The following is a 22,309-nucleotide window of genomic DNA, read 5'->3' as shown; positions in this document are numbered from 1 at the left end:
GCCTTTCTTTGATACTTGTCACCATGGTTTGAATATGGTTTGTGCCCCATATTCAAGGGTTCATATGTTGGAAGGTTGATTCCCAAGTTGGAGGGTATTAAGAGTCACTGTGGGATCTTTAAGAGGTATGGTCTAGTGAGGGGTCCTTGGGGCACTTGAGAACCCACCCTTGGAAGGGATTAAGGCAGTTTTCCTGTGGCCATCAGTTAGTTTTTAAGAAAGGGCTATTATAAAAGAGAAAGGTTGGCTCAGCCCAGCTCTGGGATTCGTGTTTCAAGATGCGGTCGCTCCCTCTTGCACACACTCCTGCCATCTGCTTGAAATCTTCCCCAGAGCCAAGATGAGGCTGCAGCCATGTCCTTCAGTCTCCAGAATCATGAGCTGTGTAAGCCTGTCTTCTTTATAAAGTTAGCCTGCCTTGTGTATTTCAGTATCATAATAAAAAATGGGCTGTTTACCTCCTTACTCTCCCGATGCCTACCTTGAGGAAACGGCACAGCCTTCTGACTTGAAATCCACACAGCTTTTTGGTGGTTATTTTCTCATTATCTTAGTTAACCAATATTGAGTATTTAATGTATGGCAAGCAGGAGAGCAGAAGGTAGAGGTGTAGCTGTGAGGTTCTCAGCACTATCCAAGTCTTCAGGATGCTTCCGGTGGACCATGGAAGGTTAAGCACAAAAGAGCTCAGCCCAGCACCTGCCAGTATCATTGGAGCTCAGAAATGCACAAGATATGAGAGAAAAGAGAGGCTTCCTTCCACCCAGGGAATCTGCGAGAGTGTTTCCAGAGAGATCCCATTCAACACGGGGATAAAGGCCAAAGGGTGGCCTCTCCATATTATCCTGGTCTTTTCTCATTCTTTGACTTCTCTTCACTAAAATAGGAGGTCCATTATTAAGACCTTCTGCTTGCCTTGGTATTGAAGGTAGGAGAGTTTACCTTTTTTTTCACCCATCCGCCATTTAAGCAGAGGTATGTGTTACTTGTACAAATGTGTTCCTTCATACTGGGAACCTTTCTGCTGCTTATTTGAAGGCAGAGCCTAGAGTGACCAGCCAAAAGATGAGTTCACAGATGGTAGCGGCAATGGCACATTGTCTGAGATTGGCTGTTCTAGGGAAAGGGTGACGTTTCCAATAGTAGGAACATTTGGTAGCCTCATCATTGACCCAGTGCAGTCTTTAAAGAATCCATTCCCGTGATGGACCACTGCTTGCTCTTTGTAAAGCAAGTGTGTGTTGAAGGAGTTAAGATTTAGGTGAAAGACTCTCAGTGTTGCTGCACATCCTGCCAAAGTTAGTGTTCAGAGTCTGTATCAAAGAGGGCAAGAGCTTTCACATTAAGAGACGCGAAAGGGAGTGACCATTACCCACATGCTCACTCTCAGGGGGTGAGCATAAAGCCTTTAGAGGTCTTTAGTTTCATAATAATGACTTTAAGGGGTGGTTTTATTTCTGTCCTACTTCTAGTGAGAGAACATGACAAGCCTATACCAGCGAGTAAATCATTTCATTCCAGGCTGTGTAATAATTCATGTGAAATAAATGTCCTAAACTATCAATAAAACACAAGGATATCATATTGCATAACTCCATGAGACAAGTAAATAGTAGTTAATAAAGTTGAACCGTCTAGAAACATCACTGTTTTTCCTCATGTAGAGTTTTCTCTGTCCTTGAAAGTGAACGTGACTGTCATATGTATCCTCAGAGTCTAGCAACTCTGGTCTCATGAGCAACTTTTCCTTAAAGTGAATCACTGGAAACCAAAGCAACAAGCAAGTAAGCTCTTTCCCTCATTCAAATATTTAAAAAGTGAAACAGTGTTACGGTTTAGATCTCAAATGTCCTGCCAAAGTCTCATGTGTTCAGAGGTGGGGCTTTCGGAAGGTGATTGCATCATGATGGCCCTTACCTCATAAATGAATTGATCCATTGATCCATTTCTAATTTCACAAGCTGGAGGTGGAGCTTAGTAGGAGGAATTGGGTCACAGGGACATAATTTTGGGAACTATATATTGTTCCTGGCTCCTTCCTCTCTAGCTCCCTCCATTTCCTGGCCTCCTAGAGACGAGCAGCTTTACTCTACCATACCTTTCTGCCATGATGTTTCCACCTCATCACAGGCTTGAAATCAAAGGAACCAGCCAAACATGGATGGGAGCTTCTTTAAATCATGAGACAAAATAAACTTTTCCTCCTTGAAGTTGTTTATGTAAAGTGACACAAAGGTAGCTAACATTCAGTGTTAATCACTTTACAAAGTTTGAGAATCTAAGTTAACAGCAAGAGTGCCAGGTCAACTAAGATGAGGCTTTCCCTAGGACACAGGAGGAGGGAGGTTTCTTTATGATTCCTAAAGTTGTGTGTGTGAAGGACATACCTCCAGACTTGTCATCACAGAGCTTCTCATATTTACCATTTTATTTTTAAAAAGATCAACTATTTTACATTTCACTTATATAATGTTTCATTGTTTATGTATTCCATAGAGGTGCCCTGATTTTTAAAGAAAATAAAAGCTTATTCTTCTCAGAATATTTCACATTCAGAGAGTTAAGATGCAGTAACGTGGATTTGATGATTGGATAAACCAGGCTTATCTGATCTCCTAAGAAAAGATGCTACTCTCGGGACTAAGAGGAAAGTAGTTGGTAGGGAGCTCTTTCTTGGTTCCAAGCATTTGATCTCTCAGGGCAGCTTCTTCTTTTGCTGCAATGGGATTATACTCAGTAGGGTGTAGCTTTTGCCCTTTTCTGCTTCAAGGGATGGTCAGTGGAGTCTAGAGGGACCTTTGGCTATCATTACTGAAAGGAGACACATTACTGACCTCTAGTGGGTGGAGGCCAGCAATGCTGCTCAGCTTCCTAGAGTGCACAGGGCAGCTGCCCCTACAATGGGCCATCCATCCCAAATGCCAGTAATGCAGAAGTTAGAATCTTGTTTTCATGCAATCCAAAGCCTGAAATTAACTCATTACCCCAGCCGTCTAATCGGTACATATGTACTCCTTCACAGAGGCTCAATTAAACAATTTAGTGAATGTTTGTTTACTCACTGGGCCATGGGTGGGGGGACAGCTACAGAAGGAAATACAGCCTTAGCATGGAGGGGCTATAAATACCGAATGTGGAAGCAAAGGAACCATTTGTGAAGCAAAAAGTTCTGCTTTAAAAATAGAATGGACAGTGGCTGTGGGGCCTTTCGGACAGACGGCCTTCACTGTACTTTTGGTAAGAAACGATAGGAGCAAGAGGCAGGCTGCAAAGCCTTGGAAAATGGCAATGTCCTTCAGTAGCCAGGAAATCTGTTGGAAGGAATTTGTCTGAAAACCTCTTTCCTGAGGGTCTGTAGCAGCACTGCCCTGTCTGCCTCGATGTCCTGAATGGATCCAAAACGTTGGCCTTTCATGATCATTTTGACTTTGAGGAAGAGCCGGAAGGCACATGGCCCCAGATCCAGTGAAAAATGTGGATTAGAACTCACTTTTTTTTTGGTTTGGTTTGGTTTGGTTTGGTTTTTTGTTACTGGGGATCAAACTCAGGCCCTTGCGCTTGCAAGGCAGGTGATGGAACCATTGAGCTAAATCCCCAGCACAGAACACACTTATAATCGCTTCTCGGCCTTTTGGCTAAGATCAAGTGCAGAACACATTTATATTTTTAGGAGCCTACTTTTCTGTTGCATGACACTTCACACCAGCACTTGCCATATTTTTTACCACACTTGGTCAAGACACTTAGGAAAGAGGACTTGCAGAACTGCTTCAGAAAGTGCCAAGAATGAATTCATGAGTGTGTTGGAAGTGATGGGAATGATTTTGAGATGGATTCGTGGCAGTGTATCTTTTACTGTGATAATTTTTTTTTAATTTAACCATACACCCTGAGTTTTGATCAGCCGTTGTATGCATAGCTTCCAAAGAAGCAGGTGGCTGGGAAAGGCCCCTCACTGTGTGTTCTGCTGCAGCACCATGTCATGTTCGGAGGCATCTGCAGGGTAAACCGTCATGGAGTGGCTGCAAAATGTGATCCTGGGGCCCACCTATCAGAGTCCATCCCATCCAGGTTGCCAGCTCTCTTCTCTCTCTGTTCCCAGTGCCACTGGTTGTGCAGATGTCTTCTCTGGCTTCCCCAGTGCCCATCTGTCAAAGGGAGAGTGAGACAGCTCTTTGAGTGTGGCCTGTGGACCATTCAGCCCACCCACCCACGAATGGTGATGGGGAGGCCGAGCAGGCTCTGCTTTCCCTCACTGCTGTGTTGCAAATCATCCCCTTGCTTGATGAATATTCATTAGCAATGTCATGGTGGAGACTGGCCGAGAATCCCCGAGATCCCAGGCCCCTGACTGTCCCAGTGACGAGAAGGTTGTGGAAGAATCAGATAGAGATCGAAAACGTAGGGGCAAAGTTTGTTCTTTTATTCAGCAAGCATGCAAGAGAACAGCTGCCTTCTCTCAGAGAGACAGGCTGGGGTCCCTGAAACAGAGCCACCATTGAAGGCTCAAGGGATGGATTTTATAGTAGTTGGGGGCCTATCCTGTCTCTGCGCTGAGGGTGCCCATACTTGATTAGTCCATTGGCTCGTTACTAGGGAAGATGGGGAAGGGTCTTTGGGGGCTTTTCACACTTGTGGGTCAGGTTTCCTTTTTTCCTGTTAACTTAGGGTTAGCGTAAAGAGGAAGTGCAACCGCAGGCTGCCAGTGCTTCACAGGTGGTTAAGCCTGTTCTGCCACCTGTCTAAACTCCTTGGGGGGGCGGATGCCTCATCTTTCCCTACCTACAGACATCTATCCCTACTGCAATGTCTGTGGGCCTCCGAGAGAGGTGGTCAGGTCTGTGTTCTCAAGCCACCCTGCTCCCCGCAAAGCCCTCCATCCTGTAATCCTTACAAGGAATGAAGTGCCCCTGGGCGAGTGTGAATTGAGAAGCTAGACATGATGATGCGTGATTCTGTCCTTGGCACCCTGGCCACACACACAGCTGCCCGTGACTGATAACCCGTGCACTCTAAGTTTGGAAAAGTGTACACACTTCCCTTTTTAAAGCCTTCTAAAGCCAACCTCAGAGTTGACTTTAGAAAGAGTATGACACTGCAAATTGATTCTTCACAAAGGACCTGTCTTTCCAGGGCTCCAAGAGCAAACTTTTAGCTCAAGAAGGAGCCTACCTTTAACAAAGGGCTGATGGAAGTGATAGCATTTTCATTTTTCTAAATAGATCCTCCGTTCTCATAGAGGTTGGGGCAGAGAGGTCATGGTGAACCGCTGAGAGGGAATCGTATGTTTTGGAAACAAACGCCCAGGAAGTGAAGGATAATGCCTTCTTATCCTTGCCATTTCTTAGACCTAAGTGTCTTTTGACCCCACTCTCTGTGGAGGAGGTGTGATGTAAGAGTGGCCTCTTCTCAAGTTTGTGCAAGAGGGAGGAGACTCAAGAGAAGGAGGGGAGCAGCCAGCACCTTGAAGTCCCTTTTATCTCCTTCCCTCTGCAGGAAGATGAAGGGTGGTCTTCTCCTGCTAGTGCTCCTGTGGGAAGCCAAGAGCCAGCCAGCATCGAGACCAAACATTGTCCTATTGATGGCTGATGACCTGGGCGTGGGGGACCCAGGGTGCTACGGGAACAAGACTCTCAGGTATGGAAGTGCAGCTGCTGTGGGTGCCCACAGCAGCACTGGGGGTGATTAACACAGGGAGTGCACACGGAAATGCTGAGAGCCCTCCAGACAACAGAGGCCTATGAGTTGAATTTTGTTTTCTCTTGCGCTGATGAGGAAACGATGACATAAAAATAGTTGGGTAGGGAGTTTCATCACACAAAAGGAAATCAGTGCGAACTAAATTAAAAAGGAGGCTGTCTGAAGCATGGGAGAGGTCCACTGCTGGTGCTGTGGGGAGCCTGACGGCTGGTGTTGATGCATGGAGACTCTGAGTCTTCTCTCTTCCCTGGGATATGTGGAAATGAGGCAGAGTTGGAAACCCTGGCTTCTCTATGCATATGACTGGGAAGAGATGAATTATCCGATCCCCTAGTGGCCCCGAGGTCACCGGGGCAGGAGGCCAAGTGGAGGGAAGAGTGAAACGTGACTCTTTGTCATCTGTTACCCACGCTGCTCGCTGGAACCCATTGGGAGGGCTTGGTCTCTCTCGTAACCCAAAGACGGAGGGAGTGGGTGCTGAAGTGCCCCGGAGGACAGCATCACATGAGTCTCTCTTTCCCTCCCCGTTTGAGCTTAGCTCTTGCTGTGAGCAATCACCTGGCTGTTGATGGTCATCACAAAGAACATGGTTCTTTTATTCCAGGACTCCCAACATTGACAGGCTGGCTGGTGGGGGAGTGAAATTCACACAGCACCTGGCAGCATCGCCGCTGTGCACACCCAGCCGGGCGGCCTTCATGACAGGCCGGTACCCCATCCGCTTAGGTAACCTACCGTGTGTCTGACCGTTGTCCTGCTCTGAGTGGCCTCCCTAGTGGCCCACTGGTTCTTCAAGGTGGATTTTTCTTGCCTTAGGGATGGCATCTCACACCCGGCTGGGAGTTTACATCTTCATGGCTTCTTCTGGAGGACTTCCCACCAGTGAGGTGACATTTTCCAGGCTTCTGAAGGACCAGGGCTACTCAACGGCACTGATAGGTATGGGGCAGGGAGCAGCTGAGCAAGGCTAGAGAGAGACTGGAAGAGGCCTTAAGTAACCTCAGGGTGATGTCGCTGATAAACTTCACACTCCTTTAAATGAGGACAAAATACTCTGGGCTATTTGACTATATAGATGTGTGCTCGTGTGTGTGTGTGTAAGAGAGACAAGTGGAGAGACAGATAGATAATGATAAATAGGCATATAGATGGAAGGGTGGATGTATAGATGAAGGAAAGGATTGATGAAATAGGTGATAGAAATATGATATAAATTGATGATAAGTGATAGAAAATAGATGATAGATAGATAGATAGATAGATAGATAGATAGATAGATAGATGATAGATAGATGATTTGGGAGGGTGGATGGATGGATTGATGGGTGAATGGGTGGGTGGATGGATGGATGGATGGGTGGGTGAATGGGTGGGTGGATGGATGGACGGACAGACAGACAGATGACAGATGGATGATTTGGGTGGGTGGATGGATGGATGGATGGAGATATACATACATACATATATACATACATACATACATTATTTGGTTGGATGGATGGATGGAGAGATCGTAGATGGGATGGATAGATAGATAATGATAAATAGATGCACAGCAGACAGATGGAAAGATAGACGGAAGGAAAAATTACAGAAGAAATGATGAATTGATAGATAATAGATGTGAGAGATGATGATGATGATGGATGGGTAAGAGAAACAGATCATAGATGAAATAAATGATACATACATATATACAGAGACAGAGGATAGATGGATGGATAGATGGTAAACTAAACAGAATGTAAGCAGGAGATAAATGATGGACACATAAACTGTTAACTAGATATCCACACAGACAGCTCCCAAAAGTACATGTAAACACCTTGCTGTAGATAAAAGATTTTCATTTTACCTTTCAGTCCTATAATTGTGTGTTATTCCGATTTCTGTCCTTGTATGCCAAATACCTGAAATAATCAGGTTATGGAGAGAGAAGGTTTATTTGGCTCACGATTTCAGAAGTTTCAGTGCATGGTTGGTTAGCCCCGTGGTCATAATCCTGGGGTGGTCCATTGTTGGGGGAAGGCATGGTGATGCACAACCTCTTCTTACCTCATGGCCAGGAAGTAGAAGAGAGCAAAAAGAAAAGGCTAGGTCCCACAGTCCCTTTTGAGGCCATGCACTACGCAGTGACCTCACTTCCTGCCACTAGGGCCTCCCGCTTAAAGGTTCCACCCACCTCCCAACAATCCCACTCTGAGAAGCAGCTTTACCGTGTGGGCCCTTGGGATCCAAACTGGTAAATTTGCTCATGATGTGTCTCAGGACACGTCTCAAAAAAAATCTACTTGTGTTTTTCTACACGGTTTTGCTTTGTGCCTATTAAAGATGTTAAACGGTTTCATACTAAAGCTTTTGTTTGCTTTAGTGTTTTTGATTTGCAGTTTTAGGAATTGAAAATTTGGTTTTCTTTTCCAGTAGAGTGAGTGGCTAATAACTTGGTGTTTGTGGAATAAAAAGCGACAATCAGTGGCGTGCTATGAATGGGAAACCTGGGTCATAAAATAGGCAGACAGAACACACATTCTAGGGCGTGGGTTTAGAAGCTCGCCTTCCATCTGGGGCATTTAGTGGAACTAAAAGGTCTTATCCATTTGTGTCCTCAGGGAAATGGCACCTTGGGATAAACTGTGACAACACCACCGACTTTTGCCACCACCCTTTACGCCATGGCTTCGATTACTTCTACGGGATTCCCATGACCAACCTGAGGGACTGCAAACCTGGCGAGGGCACGGTCTTCACCACAGCCTACCGGTTGCTGGTGTTCTTTCCCCTGCAGGTCCTCGGGCTCACTGTGTTCACGCTGGCCGTGCTCCGCTTCCTGAGGCTGATCCGCGTGCCCCTCGGCATCTTTATCTTCCTCTTCCTCCTGATGGCCCTGATCCTCGTCCTTTTCCTATGTTTCCTGCATTACTACCGGCCCCTGAACTGCTTCCTGATGAGGAACTATGAGATCAGCCAGCAGCCCATGTCCTTTGACAACCTCACCCAAAGGCTGACGCTGGAAGCCACTGGGTTCATAAGACGGTGGGTGTCACCCTTTCCCCTCGGGTGCGCTTGGTGAGAATTCTTGCTTATTCGCGAGGGCGGCAGAAGAAGCAATAGCCACACTGTCCCTTCCACACTGAGTAGTTGTCTCTTGCCACACTGCCAGGAAAGGGATGCAGGGAGTGACAGGGACCACGTTTAAAGCAATTGTGAAGCTCCAGGGTTCCAGTTCAAGGGGCTTGGCCCACTCCTCACCCTGAGGCAATGCCGTAAAGAATGTCTGCTAATGACAGGATCCTGTATCACTCTGGTCAGTAATCTTTCAAGACGGCAAACCGCTGAGGAAAACTAATGGCATCCATTGAGTCCAGAAGTTGTCCTTGGAGTATAAATGACATGGAAAGATCCAGGAAATTTTAGGGTAACCTTTAACCCAAAAAGTTCTGTAAGAAAACTGAGTAGAGTGAATTATTTCTTTGGAGTCTATAAGATAACTTTTAATCCATAGTTTTGAGGGTTGGAGTTAGGAAATGAAATGCCCATCAGTGGAGAAATAGACAAAATTGTGAATTATATAGACAGATACCTGTATTATTTTACACAGTGATTAGAGACTGTATTAGTTTTCTGTCACTGTGATAAAATACCTGGAAAAGTCAACGTAGAGGAGCAAAGAGTTACTTTGGCTCATCGTTTCGGAGGCTTTAGTCCGTGGTTGGTTGATTCTGTGGCTGTGGATCTGTGATGGGGCAGAAGCATCATGGGGGAAGGGTGTGGTGGAACAAAGCAGCTCACCTCATGGCAGTCAGGAAGCAGGCAGAGAGGTAGAAAGTCACAGAGGAGGGGATATGGAACAAAGCACACCCTTCAAAACTACGCCCCCAGGGGCCTACTTCATCCAGTCAGCACCCCCCCCTTAATATGCCTGTTCCGCTACCAACTCATTAATGGATCAATCCATTGACAAAGTTAGAGGCCACACCACAGCTTTATTACTTTGCTGAACATTTCCCAAGCCAATCATTGATAATCAAGATGAGGCCAAATAAATATAATTAACTAGGTGGACTATGTATGAACAGTTGCTATTCCAAAGAAGCAAATGGACAAATCTTTTTTATTTTTTCCATTTGTAACTAAGAGGAGAGCACTCTAAGGAGAAATGGAGTTGGAGACTTGAGAGTGTGGCTCAGCATGGGTGAGGCCCTGGGTTCCATCTCCCGCTCCACAAAATGAAAGGAAATAGAAGTTTTATCTGAAAACTGGACCTTTGATGTTTATAGCAACTTTCCAGAAAATTTAAAAGATAATTTGCATAATATAAAAACGATAAATGACATAGAGCAGTAATGCTGATGAGAAGTACAGTGCATGATGCAGAATTATAAAATCAGGCAGTGAAAGGGAAGTTGTTATGATGGAAGTTTGTGTTAAGAGACAAAAATCCAGAGCGAGAGAGGAGTGTGTGTAGTTCTGAGGCACATTGAGTACCACCAGGCTATGGGCTGGGGATGAAGGTAAAAGGCAGCTTACTCCAGATGTGATGTTGGGGGTAAGTAGGTCACAGGGGGCCTTACCCCCAAAAGGGATTCATTTTTCAGAAACACCTGGATGTCTCTGTGTTATTCTACACCTCCAAGAACCTCTCATAAAAATACAGTGTAGAAATTAACACCCATTGCACAAAGACAAGTTCTGAGACGACTCTCACGGTACCGTGTTATATTTTGACGGAAGTGATTTAATCGTATGATTATCTATATTACTGCAAGGCCCTTTACCAGGTTCCTCAGAATGACTTTGGGAAAGCACCCAAAGTCTACCTTATTATCTTATTGTTTCAGGATATTATAGCTTGACCTATAGCTAGTACTGTGATTATATAGAGGATTTTATAATTTTCTTCTAGAACTAGAGATTTAAGATATTACCGCCACACCATATTTGGAGGCCATGGCTACTGAGTTATAATGAAAGAGTTATGTTTCTTTTCTCCACAAAGTAGATGATTCTAAGTGTAAAGAGCAATGATCCATATTGGAGCAACCCATAGTCAGTATCAGTGAAACTACTAGCATTTGTAGACCCTCATGCCATTCGTAAAAAGCTTCTTAGATATACTGCCTGAAAATACTAAGATGACAGATAAGGGAGAAGCCATCCTTAGATAAAATTGTCTTCCCATGTTGAGTTATCCAGTTGATCGAATATAGTACCCAAGTGTCCCAGATTACCTTCACGGGATGCCCAAGAATCATAACAATGGTGACCCCACCTTGTTCATGAAACATTTTTTCAAGGACCTAAGGATATATTTGTATGTGTTGTCTCCTTAGTCAGAATATCCCGAATAATTTAGGCAGGATTTGCCATCCTTTGTGAGAAATGGAGGTGGAGTTGGTCAGTAGCTGAAAATAAAAAAGTCCAGTCAAAGCAAGGTCAATATCAGTGTCTCATTGATGAGGCAAAATACCTGACAAGTTCAAGGAGGAAAGGCTGATTTTGTGGAGGTTTCAGTCTGTGGTTGGCCACCTCCGAGGCAGGGCAGCATGGCAGAGGAGAAGGAGGTCCTGAAGGAGGTGTAGCTGGCGGGCAGGAAGCAGCAGCGATGAAAGGAAGAGCAAGCACATTCACAAGCTTTTCCAGACCACAGCCACAGTAACCCCACTCTTCCTACCAGGCTTCCCTTCCCAACATCACCCTCAGCTGCAACTCCTTGGTAGACGGATCCAGTATCATCACCCCTGTGATCCAGCCCCTCCCAGAAGCCCCACCTGGGAGTGTATGAAGCTTTGAGGGGCACATCTAAATATAAGCCACAACAATTAGCAAAACTAACCCAAAAGCTTTGCATTCTAAACTGCCCACTTGACACAGGCATCTTATTTATGTGTATTACTATTGAAGGAGTGTTTTTGGTGCATGTGTCAGAGGCAGTAAGGAAAGTGATTTAAGTTCTTGTTTATAAAATTTACAGTCTTTCCCTACAGCGTGTTGCTGGTATGATTTATTCTCGAGACTTTCTTCCTGAGATGCTTGTTGGAGATGTTACGATATGAACGACGGGGGGCATAAGGCAAAAGTGTTTCATTGGTTTGTAATTCTCGCAAATGAGATCCATTTAGTCAACTCTGGTTTGGGCCTGGGATTACAAATGCACATTTCCAAGTGGAGGAAAACGATGCCTCCGCGGTAAATGTAACCGTGCACTCACTCAATCTCTTTAGCTCCTTCAGGGATAAATTTATGTTGGGAAGATGCTTCTATTATTAGAGACCTGGGTAATTAGCTCACCATATGTTATCTTCTGTGTGGTAATTGAGGAGACAGGTCATCCTTAATGCACTTTAATTAGTAAGAAACCCATGTTACTTTTACAGGGAGGAATAAACTACAAATTTCTTAGAGATTTCTTAGCCTGCTTCCTCATGTGCTCTGAATATGTCTTTTCATCATAGCTTTGGTCTTTTGATCCCTGTTTTTCAAAGCAACACGGAACAGATCCAACTTAAGATATTGGCATGGCAAATGATCTTGGCATGGCACATGTTTGAGTGGAGTGGATACTGACGGAGTGGTCCCCAGCCAGGCATGAGGCACAGTGCTGTGGACATGTTTGCTGGCCACCTTCACAGCCAGTCGGTGTCGTACTCCGTAACCACCTTCCAAGACTGGTACATGGGCATCAAATAGTGGTGAAACTCTGAGCTCAACACCTTTCTGTCATTATTCAGAGCCTTCTCCGAGTGGAAAGCCCTACATCCTGTGCTTCTGCCCAGCCACCAAAAGAGACACGTTTTTCAAAATTGTGTTAACAAACCGGACCTGCTTTGCCCATCTCGCAGTATGAAAATCAGTGAAACGCTGAGTTTTGCAAAAGAGAAAAAGTTTGTGCATGAGGCAGACTGGAGAGCAAGGCTCCCATTCACCTCCCTGGGGATAAGGGTTAAGATATTTATGATGAGAAGAAGCAGGGTGGTCTGAGGTGTAGGAGGAGAGATCAGAACAAGGAAAAACGGAGCGGTTGGTGGACTATGTGTGTTTAGTCCAACTTTATGGATCCTCATAGGGGAATGTTGGAAAGTGATCGTGTCTGCATGCTCTGAGACCGTAGTTTCCAGCCTCTAGAGTCAAAAGGGACAAACGTGTCCTCCAAGTTTCTAAAAAGCAGCTGAGACTCCTGTTACCATCGTGATCCGCTTGCTAGAAGTGTTCTTTGAAACAAACCTAGGGAAAGTCTAACAGTATATTACTTGGCTATATAACTGATTAGAACAAGTGACTTTTAAAAGTCAACTAGAAGCAAGTAACTAAAAACAAATGAACTGGGTTGAGTCTAGAGGAATTATTCAGATTTCTACTTTGATTCAATCCTTACGTGGGTTGCGCATCCCTGCTCTGAATATTTAAAATCTGAAACATTTCCAAATGTGCAATTTGGGGAGCACTGACATAAATGCCCAGTTGGAAAATTCCACACCATGAAACTTAGTTTTATGCAAAATTATTAAAAATGTTGCATAAGATCACCAGTAATCTATTACTATAACGTGTATATGGAAAGCAAATGAATGCTATGTTTGTTGATTGGTCTCCTCCCAAAAGTAGTTCTTAGCGTATGTGCAGATGTTTCAGAATCTGAAACCTGAAACACTTGTAGTTACAGGGATTTTTTTTTTTTTATTGATAAGTGATGTTTAACTGGCACAAGCCATGGTGCTGTTAACATTGTCGTTACCATGGTGACGGAGAAGCCATTGCTACTTCTGAAAGAAAAACAGAACTAGCTTGATGGTTGATGAAGTTTGCAGAATAATTTTATTCACTAAACAATTTGTTTTTTTAGTTCAGGTCAACGCTGAGTTGATAGAAGGTGTCATGCCAGTGGGTAGGACGAGATGCATGTCTGATGTCATCTCACCTAGAGACATGAACCTTGGTTATTTTGCTCTGTGGAAAGCCAGCTGCGTTGGCCCCTCTCCTCTCTATAATTTCATTGAAAACAGCATTTCTGTGTAGGAAAAACATTTACATTTAAACGTTTAGAGAAATCATTTGTCTTGTGCCCGAGAAAACACATACTTTGGATTAGAAAGGCAAATCTCCAAGAAATAAGATGTTTTGAAACACATCCAGGTAATTTGTATCTGTTATGGTACTAGCTATTGGATTTATCCATTTATGGGATATTGGGCATGAGTATGCTTTTCCCTGGCTCTCAGTTTATGTGAGTCATGTCAACTTATTTAATTTATGTGCGTGTGTGTGTGTGTGTGCGCACGCGTGTGTGTGTTTTGAGATGCTGTGAATAGAAGCTAAACAAATGCTAATCCTTTTCAGTTAAGTTCAATATAGGATAGCCCTCTTTCTACTTCACTGTGTCCCTTAGCTAAGAGTCTGTAGATAACAAAATCCCAAATTTGGAAATGAGGTACAGGTCTGTTTCTAATCTCCATCTCCCGCTAAGATCTCTTCCTTTTAGCTTTAGTGGACCTTACCCCTTATCCTCCCAGCCAAAGGAAACCACTGTGACATCACAATTGCAGAGGGATCAGCGATACTTATAATTAGAGCCACTATTGGTATTCGCGTGGAACGAGCATGCCTTTCACAGTATTGTGTTCTGTGCTTTGCAGTTTGGTGGCAAAGACTCCTTCTTGCCGGCATCATTTGTTTAATCACAGCTCCCTAAAACCTGCAGCAGGTGATACATGTGTCATCTGGAGATATGCCCTTTGATCCTGTTGGACAGCCGCCACGGTTTGGCGGAGGCAAAGATTATGAAATGCACTTACAGCGTGCCTCCAACCTTAGCATTTCGCACTTCCACCTGGGCTGCCTGGGTTGTTGTTCATGGGCATGAGGGGTCCGGGGTGGCCAGGCATAATGTGTCTTTTGAATAAAAGGATCTTGGAAGCATTTCATCATTTAGGTAAGAGTTGAAGCCAGAAAGGAATAGAGGTGATACTGATTTTAACTCGAGGAGGAAAAGTCAATCAGATTCAAGAGTAGAGGTAACAGGCTGGAAATGTACAGACATATTCAGAAAAATTTCAGGCTGGGTTGTGGCTCTGTAGTTGAACTCTTACCTAGCATGATCAAGGGCGTGATTAGATCCCCAGGACCACAAAAATGCAAAGTAAAAAATATGACAAAGAAAGAAAGCAAGAGAAAACTTTTAGTAGTTAAAAAGTGTCATGAAAGCATCACATTGTTCCATAACAGGAGGAAACACTGGATTGGTTTCTAATTTTCAAGGTAATCATTTAAGGCTGGAAGCTTTCCTTTAATGAGTGTCTCATTTCAAGATGAGCTGATAGTAACTGAATAAAGTCTTCCCTTGATGATCTGGAGCAATTGAGTACAAGATCTCCCATGCATACCAAGTCCCTTACATAAAATAGCACGGTAATTGTAGACACCTTGTACACATTCTCCTAAGCCCTTCCAATCATCTCTAAGTGACCTGTCATAACAGTACATGCGTGTTACACTCTATTGCTTAGGTAATAATGGCAAAGAAATATGTGTTACACTCTATTGCTTAGGTAATAATGGCAAGGAAAGGAAAGTATGCAATATGTTCAGTACCGCTGCAATTATGCTTCCAGTAGCTTTTATTTTTTGTTTTTAATGACTACATGTTTGCATAACATAGTGATTACATTCACTGTGCAGAGTCAGTACCTGCCCACAACATATCTTCAGTCTTTTTGAGTCCCCTCTTCCCTTCTCCCTCCATCTGTTGGTCCTCTTCCCATTTACAAAAGATCCATCTTTGTTAGGAGCTTTCTTGCACCTGTAGATACAGAGGGCCACGTGTGTACAATTACACAGGAGTATTCTCTTCTGCTATAAGGGATCCACAGCATGCCAGTCTGACTGGGGTATGGATAAAGGTGGCCCAACCTTTTCCCAAAGTTGAGTCTGCCACTGCATGTTCCTTCAAGTAGTGCATGTGAAAAAGTTAGACACTTCCACCTTTGTGGAAAATCTTTGCAGACAAGGGTGCCTAGTAGGGACCTCTGGAACTGACCTCTCCCTCAGAGCCAGTTCCAACCTCTGCAAGTTTCAGGTAAGGTCCTCTCAGGGCCCTGGGCTCCTCCTTTGCAGCTGTATGGAGTGGTGGTTAAGAACGCCTGGACTGACTGTGGATGTTCTTGCCTGAGCTACGGGTTCCTTCCCTTTCCTTCATATTTGCAGTGGCTGGACAACTAACAGATGTGAAATGCAAAACAAAAGCAAACAGACAAAAGAACAACGGCCAACAGCCCTAATGCCTTAGCTATCTTCCTGCCTAGATTTTCAGTCCTGCCTTCCTAGAATGTACATCTTTTTCTTCTGAGATTGCAGTGATTGCGTGCTGCTGGTGAGGCTACAAGCTGCCTCCGGATTTTTACAGATGGAGCCAAAGCATGTGGCCACGGAAAGTTCTATCTTTTTCCATGCAGGGTGCAATAAATTTTCAAGAGTTGTTTCCTCAAGTGCTACAGCTAATGAAAAAGGAGTTGAGCTTTTACTGAGAAATGTCCTCCCCCCTCGAGCTCCCGGAGCTGTCATTCAGTTTTCAAGGTCGTGGTGAGAAAGGGAGACACAGATGTCCTCAGGCAGCCTGGCTGTCAGGTCCCTGGGCTTTCTCCCCTGGAGGGACAGTACATCTTCACCTGAGACAGAGCTGGCAGTCGCACCCGGGCGTGCATAGATTTACGACTCTCGGGCCTCCTTCTCATACCCTGTTGACTATTTCTATTTCTGCACATTCAGTCTTCTCTAGGTAGTGTGTTTTTGCAAACCGGGCAGTTCCCGGTGTTTTCTCATTTCGTTTTTGCATAGGAAACCTAATCATTCCACATTGCATTGATGCTCAGGACACAGATGTGTACCGAGCTAGCATCTGTGATGTGCACTCTTAACTGAACAGAAGAGTTCTGCTGCCTAGAGGCATGATAGGAAAATTGTTCCGTGAATAATACATTGGAACAAACACACAAGAGCCCCTCAGCAGAGGGTCCTCCTGGATTCTGACAAGTCCCGTTCCGTCACACCTGTTGAACTCCGAATTGGTGGATCCATGACTGGGCTTCTCGTAATTTCCTCATGGGCTGGAGTTGATCTTGTACTCCTTGTTTGCTTGTTGTGCTGTCTTTACTTTTTGTTTCTTTTCATCCTTGTTTCGGTGTATCTCCATCTTGTGGTCCTGCCAGTCGTGTTGATGGCTGCCTTTCTTCTTCAACCTTTATTTTGGTTTTCAAAGCTTTTGGACAAGTGGACTGCAGTGCAGAGCCAGAGCACCCATACTGGCACTGGACTGCAGCCCAACGCTGGAAGTTTCGAGGCATGCAGTTCATTGTCCTCAGTTGCCTGCCCCACCCCATATTTTCAGTCATAACCATGGGCAGTGCTTGCAAGATGGGCTTTTTTAGACTCCCTTATCTATTTCCTTTAACTAGAAATCCAAAAGTAAGTGGAAAGAGATGAGTGTGGAATTGCAATGAAACTGCACTCCTATGCAGCCTGATCTGTTTCAGAATGAGCATGAAGAGTGGTTTTCTTTTCCCTTGCTTTGGGGAATATAAGTCAGATTGTAGGACTAGAATCTGCTTCTTGGGGAGGACAGGAAGTTTTTGTGAGTGGGTTTCTGTTTTGATTTTTTTTGGTACCGAGGATCGAACTCAGGTCCTTGCGCTTGCGCAGCAGGCGGCGAAACCACTGAGCTAAATCCCCGGCCCCATGTGAGTGGGTTTCTTCAATGAACAGCAAGACCCTTGGGCGCAGCATTTTCTCTTTTAGTTTTCTGGTGGTAAAGTAATGACAACATTCCTTCATTTTATACTATTATTAAAAAAAAAAAAAGGCAGCCGTCTATGGTGGTGCACAGCTGTAATCCCAGCACCCGAAGAGGCAGAGGCAGGAGGGTGGCAAGTTTGAACCTAGCCTATGCCACTTACCAATTTAAGGAGACCCTGTTTCAAAATAAAATATTTCTGAAACATCTAGGAATGGAGCTCAGTGCGTAGGATTTGAGCTCAATCCCCAGTACCACAAAGAAAAAATTTTTTTAAAAACCTGTCTGCAAGGGCTTGAGTAATAAAACACAAACACTCTAGCAGTGGTTAATACTGACTTGCTTATTCACTTTGCCTGTGTCCAGAGAAGAACAAATCCTGGACTTCGTTCTCACTCAGAGTGTGGTGTTTGGTGCCTAAATCATGTTGCAAAGGACTCGGAGTTAATGAATGCGAAGACCAACATAAGAAAGTCCCAGTAGATGTGAGATGTTGACCCAAGACAACTGTATGGGTGGAAATATCACTGTTTTAATAACTACGAAATTGCATGTGCGCTTAAGAAAGTATATGTGCTTTTATCTTTTCAAGGTAAAGTTAGAAGTGTGATGCCTAATCCTGAATGTGAAATATTTTCAGTTATCCTGAGGAGTTATATGATCGAATATATATGAAAGCCAAATTACCTCAGTTAGCTACATGATTTCTTTAGTTGGTGGCGATATTGAATGTAGGCCATGATTCTTTCACAATGACTAGAGACTTAGAAGTTGGATGGAGTCACACCTACTCAATGAAGCGATTTTGGCATGAATCATGATGTATTGATATACTCCTGCAGTTCACTGGACTGCCAGATAGGGCTGCAGGAAGGAGCTGAAAAAAGCTGATGCAATATATCATCTTATCATAGAGATGTACTCAACTTACACCATCTGTCACCTACCATCACTGTGCTGGTGGTGCTAGGAAAGCAGCCATACAAAGGAAATGTCTGAGTGCATGGCGACACACAGCACATAAATGTCTCTTGTGTAGTGGAGAAAATGCTCTATTAGAAATTGCATCCATTCATCCACCCATATATCTGCCATTCATCCATCTGTCTATTCACCTACCCATATATCCATGCATCCATGCATCCCTCCATCCATCTATTCACCCATCCATTTATCCACCCATTCATCTATCATAGACCCATCCACCCATCCATCTACCCACCTACATCCATCCAACCACATCTATCCATTCACATCTATCCATCCACCCATGCATCCATCCACTCATCCATCCATCTATCCACCCATCCACTTATCCACCCATCCACCCATCCACCCATCCATCCATCCATCCATCCATCCATCCACTTCTTCACTTGGCAGTGTTGTTGGGCACTTTCTACAAGCCAAGACTAGAAGAGGCCCTGGGTATTCTATTGATGATAAAATCCCCATGGTGCTCAGCCCTCATAGGCCTTCCTGGGCAGAGGGAAAATGTCTCTCAGAGATGAGGGAGATGATTTATAAAAGGACGGATGTTTGCCAGGGCGAGGAAGAATTAAGCATTTGGCAGAATGAATATCTGTGCCCAACATAGACCGGTAAATGTGCAGGCCATGTTAGGGAGTCGTTAATGTGTTGAGTTGCAGTGTAGATGTGTGTATGAATGTTGACATTGGCCTAAGGTTTGTCAGAACTCTGCATTATGGTTTAGAATTGTTAGATCACCCCAAAGTCTCTAGTGTGTACAGGTGGGGCTTTAGGAGGGTAATTGGATCATGCGGTGCTCCGTTAATTGGTGGATTCATCCACTGATGAGGTCATGACTGTGCTGTTAGGAGCCGGGGCCTGGAAGTAAGAGGTGGGTCCCGGGGATGTGACCTGGAAGTGTGTACTCTCATCCTTGCTCCTCTGTTCTCTCTCTGCATCATGGTTGCCACAGAGTGAGCAGCTTTCCTTGGCCATTTCCTTCCGCCGTGATGTTTGCTCCTTGGAGCTGGCAGACCACAGAATAAATCTCCCTAAACCTTTGGATCAACTCTTGTAACTTGTGGGTGTCTGGTCTTGTGTCTCAGCAAGTAGAAAGGTAACTAATCCACTGTGCGTGATGAGATGGGGAAACTGAAGGACGGATACTGGAGGAATTCTCTCAGGTTCACAGCAGAAGTCTATCAGAGAGCTAGGATGAGGGCGAGAGCAAGAAGGATGGACTGGAAGGCAGAGGTTGTCATTAAGCATCTTGCCTACGTCTCCGAGAGCTACGTCCGCTTGCTCTGGGAAGTGGACAGGCAGCCCAAGCCCCAGGAACCTGCACAGTGGTCACTTGGTCATTATTCCCTGTGAGCAAGAAAGGAATTGTGAATCCAACTCCAGACCAAGGTAAAGACTGAGTCTGTTCTGGTAAGGGAATTGCTCCCAAGTCAACTCAAGGTCAGAGAGGAGAGAGTTGGCTTCAAGCAGAAGCTATGTGACTCACTGGTCCCCTTGCTTGTGAAGCTCTGAGCCTCGCAAACCTTGCTCAAGGCTGCAGTGGTGAGGGCTGGCTATGCGGGACAGAGACATACAAATCCCTAGCCTGTGAGTGACCCCAGATGAAGTTGGTTTAGGAAAGGAAGAAGTTCAAATTACCATTATTGGCAGCTGACTGATCCTCTGCAGAGAGACCCCCAAGATTCCCCCAGAAGACTCCTAGAGTTAATAACCAAATTCACCGGAGAGGAGACAGAACTAACACACGGAAATCCTAGTGTTCCTGTACTTCCATAATTGACAAACACTGTTACCGAGATCATCCATCTGTCTAGTTTCACCTAGAAGTTTGGGCTGATCTGAAGAGTATTCCGTTTTATTCCATTTCATTTCCAAAAATCTCAGTATTGAGAGTTGAGAGTTCATTCTGGAAGGGGTGTTGTGTAGCAGAAGAAGAGCCAACGAGCAGTGCTTCTGGGGTGCTTGAATTCATGTGAGCTGCCTCTAGAGAGGCTCAACTAGTATAAATTGGAAAATGCACTCCATGCTCCATTGCAGTTTTTGCCCGGAGCTGCACTGTGATAAGAGGAAGGGTCTGTGGGAGGATGTGCTGAATGTTCACCCGATTCCCCGGGGAGTCCGTAAGCCACTTCTTGTAGATTTGGCCTTCTCCAAAGAAAGGTCTTACATGGGCCAATTAAGCCGTGGTGTTTTGTGATTTCAGATGATGTCGTAAAACACCAGAATGGTGGTAAGAACCTTTTCATTGCCGTTGACCCTTTTGCTGTTTGGTTTTGTTTTTTCTCTGCAGGAATGCTGAGAAGCCATTCCTCCTCTTCTTGTCCTACCTCCATGTGCACACGGCTCTCTTCTCATCCAAAGATTTTGCCAATAAAAGTCGCCACGGCCCTTACGGGGACACCACGGAGGAGTTGGACTGGAGTGTGGGTATGTGACTGCCGCATCTTCTTAAAAAGTGGCTGCCTCCCATCTCCTGTCTTAGGAATTTTCTTCCCTAGGTTCCTGATGTCTTTCTAGACAGCAAGAGTGCTTGCTTTTCTGTGCGAAAAAGGGTAAGCAGAGAAACGTTAATTCCGGAAGGTAAACAGGATGGGGGAAGCATCTTGCGCTCCAGCGTGCTGCAAGTCTGGGGTTGCCAGTGGCGACATCATTCCGGGTCTGTGTGTGGTCTTAGACATGAATGAGGAAAGCAGCGAGCCCAGAGCCCTTGTCTGTCCTGGGTAAATCAGCAATTAGATCTGAGCAATCCCTGTTCATGGCGGACGTAGATAAGTAGGAGATTTGGGGTCTGGGCACTCACAGCTGCCTCTACCCTTGGTGGGCGTATCCAAGCAGTGCCAGGGACTGCACTGTGCACACATTTATCCCTGCATCCCTGAGTCTTGTTTCCGGCTTCTCGGGCTCACTTTCTTACTGCTTTGTCTGCACATGTACCTTCTCCATGTCTCTCTTTCTCTTCCTAAGCAAATCATCCAATTTCTGAGAAACCCAGCACTTTTTTCTTTCAGAGATACTTGGAGGACATCCTTGTGGAGGCACTGTTTAAAACGTAGCCGGGCAAGGTGGTACACATCTGTCATCTTAGCTCTCTAGGAGGCTGAGGCAGGAGGCTCTCCATTTCGAGGCTACTCTGGGCAGTGTAGCAACTTTGCAGGATCCCCATCTCAAAGTTAAGAAATGCAATAAAGTGACAGAGGGCTGGGGGTATAGCCCAGTGCAAAGGCCCTGGGTTCACCCCCGTACTCTCCCCACAATGCTTTCTGTCTCTGTGCTTCCATTTCTTTTGCACAGCGTAAACATCTCGAGCCTGAGGACGGAAGCTAGGACTTTGTGTGTGCTAAGCATCTGCTCTCCCACTCCGCTGCATCCCTAGTTCTTATGATTGTTTTTTAAACGGAGTCCTGCTGTTTTGTGATCCTCCTGCCTCAGCCTCCCAAGTAGCTGGAATTACAGATGTAGACCACCAGGCCTGGCTGTTTGGTTTCATTTTAAATCATGGAACACTCACCATCTTGAGAAATAAGACGGGACCCTTACTCCCCCTCCTACCTCTTCTCTCTCTCTCTCTCTCTCTCTCTCTCTCTCTCTCTCTCTCTCTCTCTCTCTCTGTGACTTCATACATCTGTAGGCCTTTTGTCTTCATCTCAATGTGAAGAATTCGGAGTAGACACGTTCTACATTTCTTCTCCAACTGTGCGCAAGGCCCTAGAATCACAAGAGCAAGCACAAAAGACAAGTACTAAGCAGGACAAAGAAAACCAGAACCTTCTCCGTGTCAGGCTCTGGAAGCAAACTTCACGGTGCTCTGGACCTGTCCGTCCGCCAACACATGCCGGCTTC

The 22,309-nt window shown here is 45.0% G+C and overlaps 1 protein-coding gene across 9 annotated transcripts in view; it reads left to right on the top strand.

Annotated features, from left to right (window-relative positions):
* The window catches only part of Sts (steroid sulfatase), a 169,396-nt gene that overhangs the window by 85,574 nt on the left and 61,513 nt on the right, over positions 1 to 22,309 (top strand). For all 9 annotated transcript variants that reach the window (XM_004867344.4, XM_004867349.4, XM_004867343.3 and 6 more), the window contains 5 exons: positions 5,497 to 5,637; positions 6,305 to 6,426; positions 6,517 to 6,639; positions 8,310 to 8,733; positions 20,760 to 20,896. In XM_004867344.4, coding sequence (XP_004867401.2) covers positions 5,497 to 5,637; positions 6,305 to 6,426; positions 6,517 to 6,639; positions 8,310 to 8,733; positions 20,760 to 20,896 — 947 coding nt within the window. The remainder of the gene's footprint in view (positions 1 to 5,496; positions 5,638 to 6,304; positions 6,427 to 6,516; positions 6,640 to 8,309; positions 8,734 to 20,759; positions 20,897 to 22,309) is intronic.

Source organism: Heterocephalus glaber, unplaced genomic scaffold (genome assembly GCF_053883595.1).
Source record: "Heterocephalus glaber isolate CG9 unplaced genomic scaffold, H.glaber_assembly_v1.0 deba00001072, whole genome shotgun sequence".
Classification (NCBI taxonomy): Eukaryota; Metazoa; Chordata; class Mammalia; order Rodentia; family Bathyergidae; genus Heterocephalus; species Heterocephalus glaber.
This window is presented reverse-complemented; position numbering and strand designations above follow the sequence as displayed.